General features: G+C 44.3%; 1 protein-coding gene across 1 annotated transcript in view; it reads left to right on the top strand.

Annotated features, from left to right (window-relative positions):
• The window catches only part of LOC138468137 (spermatogenesis-associated protein 7-like), a 1,832,011-nt gene that overhangs the window by 608,246 nt on the left and 1,211,735 nt on the right, over positions 1-12,030 (top strand). Inside the window, exon 3 of the mRNA XM_069608567.1 lies at positions 8,949-9,041. Within this exon, the coding sequence (XP_069464668.1) occupies positions 8,949-9,041 (93 nt within the window). The remainder of the gene's footprint in view (positions 1-8,948; positions 9,042-12,030) is intronic.

Raw genomic sequence — 12,030 nt, 5'->3', positions numbered from 1 at the left:
GGCAGACTTTCAGGGGCAAGAGATTTTGTTTCCGGTTCCTGGGTTTCCAGGGGCTGTTTACAAGTGAGGAAGGAAGCTTCCTCCAAGGCTTTACACCCCCCTTCCCCTTGTGCCTCCTCCCTGGGAACCGGTGAGTTATCGGGGTGCTGCCCCCGTCATTGTTCTGGAGCACCAGGTCCAGAGTTGGGTGCGTTCTGCGCCGGCATGCCGATCTGAGGGTTCTGCTGAGCCCTCAGTATGTGACCCAGATCCCGCGCCATGTTTTGAACCTGGCGCTCTAACTGGGAAACCCGCTCAGGCTGATACGGGGCCCTGTTTTCTCCCCTGGGCTGATCCCGGGAAGGGTAGCTGTCCCTTCTCTGGTAATACCCCGGATTGGGAAGATTTGGGTACCCCTCCACCCTTGGCCTCCCCTCTCCCGGATTAGGTTGTCTGGGCTCAGGGAATTGGGGAAAGAAGGATGGATGGTTTTGGGGCTGAAAGTCGGGTGGATATCTGGGGAAAAAGTTCTGCCCAGGGTTTGGTAAATTTCTGCCCTCCTGTGGGAAGTTTGGAGGGAAGTTCCCTGGGTTAGGTGCTTGGCTGGATCCCCCCCCTTGGGCTGGAGGAGTCCACACATAACCCAGGATGGGTCGATTTCCCTTGTAACGGGGACTTACATAATCAGGAGAGCGAGGGACCCCATTTGTGGGGCTGCCTCCTTGGCTCCCTGTCTGTGACTGACCCGAGGACCTCCTGGGCATAGCATTATTAGGTACAGGTAGGTTTTTAGGCCCCCCCATCTCCAAATCCAAAACGGGGGTGACCTTTACCTCTGCCACCTTGGCAGCAGCAGGGGTGCTGTTGGCTTTGGGGTTTTTCTGGGCATTACTTTTGCTATCTACCGGTTTCTGCACCTCATAGATCCGGGTAGCCTGTTCAATGACCCAGTCTAAAGATCTTTTCTCGTGAAAATCCCTCACGAGCTGGGTCATTATGTATTTGGGCAAGGCATGAAAAAATGTATTAATGAATTCTCTACTGTCTGTGCGCACCCTTCTGGTGGTCTGCGCAAAAGCACGCTTTAACTCCTGCACAAATTCTTGTGGGGCCTGATCCTCCCCACATTGCAAATTGTAGGCTGCCTTGCGAGCCTTTTGAGGATTTCTGTGAACAGAAAAATGTTTCAAGATGGCCGCCTTATAGGTGGACCATCTTAAATGATTTTGGTCCTCCAGCCCCGCAAAGAAACTGGAGTATTCCGGGGAGAAGGTCCACTTTACATATTGAATACAGCTTTGGCTGTCCTTCAAATGGAAAATCTCCATCATTTGCTCAAACAACTCTAAGTGCTCCCAAACAGAATACTTAGCGTTCTTATGGTAAGGCGTGATGACGCTCCTGATCGCCTTAATCTGCTTTAAGGGGTCCTTAAGCAAGGCCCTTTTTGCCTTATTGGCCTTTTTGGTTCGGGTAACCCTTGTCCATTCGTCCTCGGATTCAGAGGCACTGCTCCCAGAGGTTCCTGTCTGTTCTTCCAGGTTTTCCCGGATTCTGCGAGCCTGGGAATGGCTGGCAGAATGTGGGGACCTGGTCTCCTGTGTCCTGCGCAGTTCAGAGGAGTCTTCAGATTCCTCCTTGCTGCCAGGATTTGATGGGTACCCCCTCCACTGACCTAACTGGGCAGAGGTTTTCAGGATGCCCTTAAGGGGCCTACTCTCCTGGGGTTCCCCATTGAACTGTACTGTACTTGGGTGCCCATACCCGGATGCCCACCCCTCCATTCCTGAGTGGTACTGGCCTATGAGCCCCATACTCTTAGCTGGATAGTAATCTGCCATCCCTGTGGCCCTGTGCTCATGTGCGCCAGGGGACATGGGGGTGGTAGAGTCCAGGGACTGTGGGAGATGAAGGCCCCTGATGTTAGGGGTCCTGCGGTTATGGTCAGGAGTCTCTCTTTCCCAGCGGACCTCATCTCTATCCGCCCCTGCTCCCTGTTGCAATGCAAGAGCCTGCATTTGTGCTTTCAGTTCCTCAGTCAAGGCCTTACTAGACTCTATCAGTCTCTCCTGCATCGCTACCTGTTGTTGGAGCCTATCATTGTGTTGACAGAGGGCCTCATTTTCCCTCTGTGCTTCCTGGTTGGTCCTGGAGAACTGGGCCAGTCTTTGCTGCAGGAGGTTTACCTCCTGAGTCCCATCCCTACCGGCCTGCTCCTTTCTTGCCAGAGCATCTTCCACCCTTCTGGTGTGCTCTACCAAGTTCTGGTTTTCTTTTTGGAGGTCACCCAGCCCCTGGAGGGCCAGGTGATTTTCTTCAATTCCCTTTTTTAAGTGGCAGACTTCCTGGCCTAAAGTGTCTCTTTCCTGACTGAGAGCCTGCATCTGTGCTGCCAGGTCGTCCCTCTGCCTTTGAAGGGCACCAGCTTTCCGGCGCTCTTCATCAAACTCTGCCTGGGTATCCAGGTCTTTCAGAATCAGTTTATTGCTTTCTGCCTTTTCCCTATCTAGGTGGCCTTGCAGGGTGACTACCTGCTCAGCACATACCCTGTTGAAGTCCAGTTGTTGCTCCAGCTTTTTCTGGCTTTGCAGTAGGGAGTCCAAACCTTCTTGGTGTTCCTTCTGCAAGGCCCGAAATCTGGTATCCTGTTCTGACTTTTCCTTTTGCAGCACATCCATATCCTCCTTTATTTTAGTGATGTACTGTCTGGTCTCATTTTCTGACTCCTGGCTTCTGTGCAGCCTTTGCTCAGAAGAGTCCAGATCAGATTGGGCCTTCTCTAACGCCATCTGTTGCCTTTTTGCCAGATCATGGCCTTCAGCACATTTATTCTGTATGGCTCCCATATATATATATAAATATGCCGCTATCCTAACAATCTTGTCGTGTTCATCTTTGGCCTTAGGAGCCATATATAGTTCACTCAGGGCCACATGTAATGGACCCTGATCTCTCCATAGTCTGACCCTGTTTCAGTGGCCTGTTGCGTGATGGCCTGCAACCAGGCCTCCTGGCCCTGCTCAGCCCATTCACCTCTCACAAATAGTTTATGTAAGAAGTGCTCTCTGGCTATTTTTATATCTACCAAGGTCGTCATTCTAGAGATTGGTCTCTGTCCTGACTTACAGAAGTTAGTATTTTATTTTTGCAGAACAGAACTTTTCTTGGAGTGTCCCTTTTGAGGAATGCTTTACAGCGTAACACAGCCTGGTGATCCGACCGGATATGTGTATCTGGTCAGCTGGCACGCTGTATTAAGCTGCACAAGTGGTATTCTAACCCAAACGTCCGGCCCGAACCCCCAATTTGTAAGAGGATTCAATTCAACACTACAGCTAAGTTGTGTCAGAGTGATGTCATTTTACAGCCTTGCAGAGAGGACACTCCCCAGTCAAATTGCACACATTCTATATTTGATAACAAAAGACATATTTGCACAGGTAAACATTGGTTTAAAATTACATGCACACATCACATATCACAGGAGATATACCCTGTCCAAACTTTGCTCTTCCTGGGGGCTTGCATTCAGAAATGGCACATATTTCACTTTTTAACTGATTTTGCAATTCCGGACATTGACCCAAATTTACACACATGTGCGCAAGGAGTATGGACATTAGTTGATGAAGTGTCAGATTTTTCACATGCACACATTTTGAGTAATATCCTCTTTTCCGCTAAAACCCCCCTGAACATACCACCGGGTCCTAGCACGTCTTAAAATGTGGGCAGAAAAATCACAAGAATTATGGTGTCATTTATAAAATTTTCACATGTCCGTACTATGAGTTATTCATCTTTTTCTAAAACCATATTCTGGCTATAGAGGTGTGTCTTTTCAGGTCACATGGTACAGAAACCAGTCTTTCCAGTTTCTGCCAAGCTCAGAGACCCTGCCCCTCCCAGCTTCTGCCAAGAGGAAGCTCCATTTACGACTCCCGCCAATAAAACATTTGCCTGAGTCAGGACAGGGCTTTGTTCAATTTCCTGCAGAGCCCAGGTAATTCAATCAGGGAAGTGTCATATCTCTTTTGGTGTGAGCAGCAAAAGGGCAGCTAGGCCTGGGAACACAGCTGTGACTCAAGTTTCACTCCTGATGGGGGTAGTTGCCAGGCAGAATTCAGTTCCTTAAGCCAAGTTTCAGATAAAATGTCACTTTTTGTTCCCCAGTTTAAGTCAAGACATTTTTTTTTACATATGCAGCTAGAATGCTGATTCTAAGTTCAAAACTATGACATTTAAACAATTGCAACCTATGTGACACTCAAAGTAGGTCACTCATTTCTTTTAAACCTTGAGATTTGTAGTGTCTTTCAGTCCAAATTTACTTAAACTGCTGAAATCCCCAGCTCAGCCAGTCTTGTTATAAACCTTCAAGTCACTTCAGAATATAACTTTACATTGGATCCACCTCTCAGTAAGTCTTTCTTTGGCCTGTTTTAGGTTCATTTATTCAGTTTTCTACAAAAAAAAGTAAAATCTGGTGGTTTTAAAACGCCGGCTTTTGGATAGTGGTGAGTACTGGTACTGCACCCCTTTTTGGGATTTAAGAAAATGAATTCTCCACAGTTATGGGTTTGCTTTTGGCAATCAGCATTGCCATTCCCAATGGTTTCAGACTACTGTGTGGGTAGTCCAATGGTGGTTTTAGGCAGTGTCCTTCTGTGCCCATAACATCGGCAAAAATGAGTGGCAGCCTATTCTTCATGCATTTCCCTGTGCATTTTCTGGGAAGCTCTGGCCATCATGATGTTTTCCATGTCAGTACTGCACAGTTTTGAGGTATGGCTCGGATGCATGGGTAAATACATCCCACAAGATAAAACTCCCGTCGGTCTCCAAAACAAAATATATGCACTTCAAAAGTATGTTGATGAGAACGCCCAGAAAATAAATACCAACAAATGGGAAATTCTTGCAATCAAAAAAGCTCAGACCCGACTAAAAAAATCATCCAAATGGTGTCTTGGCAATAAACCATTTCCAGTAGTAAAAATCAGCTCAGACAGAGGAGAAAAACCCTGAATTGAACGTCTGCAGCTCAAAATGAATCAACTAACAGCACAACCCCTGATCCTTAAAAGAAAATATGGAAAATGTACTATGTAACCCATCATAGACTTTTACAATCAAAAAGTGGTTCCCACTATAACTTATGCAGGCGAGACTGGCCTAGGAATACCGTGGGAGAAATGGGACATACTTGACGGCTCTTTCTGGAAGAGAATATTAAGACTACCGAAAACAGTACCAATTGGAGTCCTACGACATGACCTGGAACTATATTTGCTACATAGTCAACTCATTTGGAAAGCTCTAACTACTTTCAGAAAAGTGGAATCATCTTTCTGTCCACCGCAATATAACATCATCAATTCAGGAACCGAAAGACCAGATTTTGGCCGCTGGTATTATGGCGGGAAAAATGCATTGAAATTTTCACAGATCTAAAAGCAAACCCCGAGATTCTATGGAATCATCCAAAAAAAAAAGTAAAGACTTTACTCATATCCATTTATCGGGCAGAAACAGAACGCATCCGAATTACCTACAAGGTAGATACATTATCAGGAAAACTAATACTCCTTCCAGGAGTAGCGCCAGAATACCTAAAAAAATGAGCAAACCAAAAACGCATTGACTTAATTCTGAGATTTAGGCTAAATGTCCTGAGAACAAAAGAGAACTTAATGAGTATGACATAACAAACAATACTAAGTGTCGCTTTTGTGGACAAGGAGTGGAATCACTACAACACTTAATTATGTTCTGTAAACAGCTAAGGACTGAAAGAACAAGGATACTGCATGACATCATAGTACCCAGGATACCGGCCACGCTAATAGCGCTACCGCCGAAGGGTCTGGCGCTATTAGCGTCGGATAACAGGTTTGGCGGAACAGGAATTCCCCATTCGGGAATTCCCCATTCCCCATTCCCCATTGAGCCCAATAGGGAATTTTGGTGTGACTACTGTCGCCGGTATTACTGTGTGGTAATTGCACCAAAAACAGGCAAATATGCGGCAGATTTACCCCCAGCACAAAGCTGGTGGTAAATCCTGCCAAACCCGTGATTTGGCAGACCCTTAAATGCAGTGGTAATGGCATTACTGCCGCATTTAAGGGTTACCACCAAACTCGTGATGTATATGTGATTGATTTTCTTGGCTCTTGTAGTGAAGGCAAATTAATTCAAAGCAAATGTTTGTAATTTTACTAAATGCTTTATTAAAAAAAATATATATGGGTCATGTGCACACATCGGGCAATATATCTCTATGCAGCAGCCTGGATATTTAATCACAGCAGGATTTCAACCTGGGCATATGCCCCAACGAGTATTCCGATTTATGATTGGAAGCACATATTAAGTGCTCTGCAACATTATTTTGGAAAATTGGCCAACTGTAGTCCAACTGTGTGAAGACAAGATGTTAAGGGTTTGTGCCACCTCAAGTTTTGAATTCCTAGTTTTTGCAACCCTCATGTTATAATCGTTATTTTTCTGCTCTTGTTACTTACATCATCGTACAACTCAGTGTGCATGGTTATTTTAGCAACTATTAGACCTCTTTGGCTGAAATCTATGTGGATTTGAACAGCCGAGATGTACTTGTTCCAGTTTGCCAAGGTGTGCCGTTGTATGGGCGTTTTATGGAAATGAGCGTAACACTATAAAGCTGTTTATTTCTGGGGGAATTGAAAATGAAGCATTGTAGTTACTGGCTTTGGCCATTTCATTGTGCTCAGATAATACAGTTTAAAATTGATGTGGAAGTTTCACAAAGCTTTTTCCATGCACATGTCTAACTTATGCCTGGGAAAAGGTGCAGGTTACATTAGCGGATCTCCCTCGCGATTCATAAAAAGATGAGACTTGTGCTGTACTTGTCATTTGTATAGCGCCATTTTACCATTAGTATAGTCTCATGTTTGTGGGTACGCCCTCGGAGGACCGAAGTCCAGAGTGTTGGAGGTCATGGAGCACGACTAGGATGTGTGTGTGCATTTGTCCCAAAAAAAGGCTTATCCGTGCTGGCCAGACTCCGGTAGAGAAGCAGCCCGTGTGGTCAGGCATGTGGATGGGTGCTGAGCAGAGTAGAGAGACTCGCTATGTGTTCAGTGTGCCCAAATTCGTCATAGGCCTGCTCTGCATTCTGCTATCAGAGGTGTTGAGGCATAGGGCCTCATCACGTGTTGGGCTGTAGCCCTTAAATGCAGTGGTAACGGTATTACCGCCGCATTTAAGGGCTGGCCCTATCACGAGTTGGGCGCTAAATCGGCTGTTTTACCTCCAGCTTTTTTCTGGAGGTGAAAATCCCTGTTTTCGGCTGTATTACAGCCAGCTCTATTAGCCTGCAGTAACACCGGAAATTCCCCATTGGATCCAATGGACCCATTCTGGAATGGGGATTTACCGTTAAGGCCCAACCCATGATCCGGTGGTAATACAACTGGACCAGTCGGTGCTAGGGCTATTACAGTCGGCGGTATTACAGCCGGGAATACAGCCCAACTCTTGATGAGGCCCTTAGTATGGTGTAAGTAGGCGGAGAATTTATGTGAAAAGCTCAACCACATTTTGTTGTAGTCCTTGCTGTATACTGTTGTGTGTAGATAGCCATGCCTGCGGCCAGTGGAGTGGTGTATTATACGTACCTTGCCGCCATTGATGGCGCTTTGTTGTTAGGGCACACGGTCAGGTACTTGGCTTCTTCTGTCACTTCTTGCGGTTGTTCTCAGAGTCTTCATCAAATGTATGAGTGTACACCAAGCCAATGTCTGAGCCAAAGTTCCACCAAGTTGCACAGTTTGCACCGACCGATCTCTCACCTGGAATAGGTGGGTCCATGACATACTGGATGTGTCAGTGGCGTATTAGTGGAAATGAAGCACAGTGGAACTTGCATGGTATACAGACAAAAAAAGACTCTATCTGCTCAAACCTGTAGTTTGTTGCTGGGTGTGCACCGTACACTTCTTCACATGCATGTGGTCTGAGGATTGTGAAAGTGAACATGTATGTACGGAACTGAGTGGGTTGGATGGGAATGCGGACACCATGTGCATAGAAATAAAATTCAAGTTGCGTCCGAAAATGGTTTTGGGCATCTTTTTCAGTCAAAAACTTCATCCACCTGATATTTTGCTGGCAAATGTTCCCATTGGTCTACAGGAGTAAGCGTGCTTTCCTAGCGAATCAGATCAATCGTCCGCTGTTTTGCAGAGAGGTGGAAGTGCCTCGCGGATTAACTCGGGAATCTAGTGATTTCCATTTTTGGGGTAAATTACACCATACCTATATGAAACCTCCGCCAGCTGCAAGGTACACCCTAAAATAATCATCTCATTGAGTCAGCCTCTATCAGTGCAGCTAGGAGGCTATCAGACACGGCCCTACGTCATTACCAAAGTAAATCCCTTTGTGGTAAAACACTTCACATTTTTAATCGATTTGTTTTTTTGTTTTGTTTGGGGGGTCTTCCATTCCCTTTTCCCCTTCACTACTAACCTTACCTGGAAGCCCCTAAACCCCCCATTCAACCCTGAACCTGCAAATACATGTAACAAATTTGAAGTAATATGAAGTGTTTGCAACAGAGAAAATTACCATGAAGTAATGTACTTTGTTGAAACGGTCCGAGACCATCAGAACGGCGCATGGGTTATTCTTCAGAATTAGGCTGTATGCTTCGTGAAATGGCCTGTTGTGGCCGCATTGCCCAGAAGCTTTAAAATTCGGTGTTAATGCTTAGCAGCAAGGAGAGTTGATTCACCCTTTTAACGCACACGTAGTGGTTTTGCTTTGCATCCAATTTTTCACCATTATACAATGCAGTGACAGTGAAGGTTCCAATCCTTAACAGAACATGCAAACTGTACTATGACAATTGTAAACAAAAAAAGTCTTCTTCTGTCCGCGTTCGAGCAAGCAAGTTGAGTGATTGTATGCTTTCCTCACAGCCTTTCATCCGGGGTCCTCGTGCAAGCTGTCAACTCAGTACATCATCCAGGATCACATGGCGACCCATTACAGAAGGGTACTTACTGCTAAAGGTAAGGGCAATATTGATTCTGCAGCCTGTGGCACAGTTAAACATCCGAGTTATCATCTAGTGGTCCTACGTTCATTTATGGACAGTCATTTCTCGATGGGGATTTCCTCGATTTGTTTTCCATAAATAACCATTAACATGTTTTTTCTTTTTGGGGATCCCCCTGAACCCTTTCTCCTATTAATTTAACACTATTCCCGACCCCCCAACCCTCACATAGCCTTTCCCACACCGCACTATTTTTTCAATTGATTTGTTTGGCAGAAAAAAGTTTTAAAAAACATCGCTGTCGATAAATGAACGTCATACCGATCTAGTAAATCTAATGATTATTGACTACTTTCAATGAAAATGTAGAAAGATAGAGTCCCTGCCCACTTTTCGATGTTGCCACACGTTAGGACCGAGCTGGTGCACTCTGCTGTGCCAAACGATATTGACTGTCATGCTCTGCAGGTCATTATGTGTGTATGGAGTATGGATGTCTCACCTTCACAAATGTATTGGTGGGGACCAGGCGGGAATGTGAAATCACGAAAATGCAACAGCTAGTGGGATCTCATGTGCCAGGATCAACCAGGGAATTCACGCCGGCCAACCAGCTTTGCATGATCGCAGGCATTATTAACAGATAGAAGCCCATGTTCAAAGTTGGTCAGTGGTGCCTTATTCCCTGTGCGCCATTTGTGGGCCTGCCCTTGGGTCCCACCATGGCGTCCCTGCTCCTTCCCGCTGCTCAACCTCTTACCGCACACCTATTCCCAGCACAACACGTTTCATGCCTCGCCTTCAATATCCCGCTCCTGCCTCTCACTGACACCTCCTGAAACAATATGGGGTTGAACCACTGTTTTAACACTGAGGACATTTAGAAATTAAGTTTATTATAGAACAATGTATTCACATCACAGGTGTCTCTCATATTAAGCATTCAAAGAAAGTATTTCACCATGTTAAAAAGCCACAGTCACTGTAAGTGTTAGGTCACCCTCTTGCCTGCCATTGCAATGTAGCTTGTTATTATTACTTGCATTTCATGGATGAAATTAATGTATACATGTTCTATCACAAGTCACTGTAGGTGATGGTTTCACACAATTTTCACTGCACCACTGTGTATATGAAAAAGTTACAAAATTTATTGAATGAGTCTTTTCAAAAACAATATGTGTAAAAAACTGAAGAAATAAGAAAATACGAAAATGATACAGAAGAATGTATACTAAAAGAAGCAAATAAACAGCCACACGCTGATTCTGCTGAATATTAGTGTCTGACTATTAAGTCACTTGAGTTCTATTGTACACAGAATAAGTTGGATTGTGTTAAACATGACAGCATAACATTGAGTATACAGAAACCTAAAGGTAAACCCTTGATTCCAGACGTCAGGACAACCCCCTTGTATCTCCCTCTGTAAGGATTCCATTCCTATGGGGTAAAATAGACCAAAATAAGAAGTGCCATTCGTAACTGACACGTGTTTCAAGGTAAGGGATATGCTAGTTCTGTGGGCAGCTATTCCACACTGTGTGTCTATTGAAATCACAAGTCACAATGCAGTCGTGATTTCAATTGCACCGCTCCCACGTTTTCCTCAGGGTTCCAAAGTACTCATGGGAATATCATGCCATATCAATGTCCATGACTATTATACACCACAAGCATGTGCAACATTAAAAAACTCATACGCAGTAGTATTGTCCAAACAAACCAGATCATGAAAACCTCAAGCAAGTCATTATTTTATCATGGACACTTCTTGGGTACAATCATGTAAAAAGATGCATTCTTTATCTCATGTTTTAAAGTCATTATATAGCCCATCCACTAGTATTCAAGCATCTTTTTTACAGGGGTATCATTGAACACTAAATGGTTAAATAGGCAGTGAATCACCCGGGTTCGGTCGCGGGCATCACAAATGTAGTTCTTATATTATGGTATGTGCCTGTGCCTCTATGGATATTGAATTGTACTTGTGCCTATACGCATAATTATACCTGTGCCTATACGGATATTGAATTTTACCTGTGCATATACGGATATTGAAGTGTACCTGTACCTATGGATAATGAAGTGTACCTGTACCAATACGGATATAGAAGTGTACCTGTACCTATGGATATAGAAGTGTACCTGTACCTATGGATATAGAAGTGTACCTGTACCTATGGATATTGAAGTGTACATGTGCCTATACGGATATTGAAGTGTACCTGTGCCTATGGATATTGAAGTGTGCCTGTACCTATGGATATTAAAGTGTACTTGTACCAATACGGATATAGAAGTGTACCTCTACCTATGGATATTGAAGTGTACCTGTGCCTATGGATATTGAAGTGTGCCTGTACCTATGGATATTGAAGTGTACCTGTGCCTATACGGATATTAAAGTGTACCTGTACCTATGGATATTGAAGTGTACCTGTGCCTATACGGATATTGAAGTGTACCTGTACCTATGGATATTGAAGTGTACCTGTGCCTATACGGATATTGAAGTGTACCTGTGCCTATATGGATATTGAAGTGTACCTATGGATATTGAAGTGTACCTGTGCCTATATAGATATTGAAGTGTACCTGTACCTATGGATATTGAAGTGTACCTGTGCCTATACGGATATTGAAGTGTACCTGTACCTATGGGTATTGAAGTGTACCTGTGCCTATATAGATATTGAAGTGTACCTGTACCTATGGATATTGAAGTGTACCTGTACCTATGGATATTGAAGTGTACCTGTGCCTATATGGATATTGAAGTGTACCTGTACCTATGGATATTGTAGTGTACCTGTGCCTATATGGATATTGAAGTGTACCTGTACCTATGGATGTTGAAGTGTACCTGTGCCTATATGGATATTGAAGTGTACCTGTACCTATGGATGTTGAAGTGTACCTGTGCCTATATGGATATTGAAGTGTACCTGTACATATATGGATTTTGAATGAGGCTTAAATTCAAGATATAAGATCAC

This window comes from Ambystoma mexicanum, chromosome 4q (genome assembly GCF_040938575.1).
Source record: "Ambystoma mexicanum isolate Mex_15411 chromosome 4q, UKY_AmexF1_1, whole genome shotgun sequence".
NCBI lineage: Eukaryota > Metazoa > Chordata > Amphibia > Caudata > Ambystomatidae > Ambystoma > Ambystoma mexicanum.
This window is presented reverse-complemented; position numbering and strand designations above follow the sequence as displayed.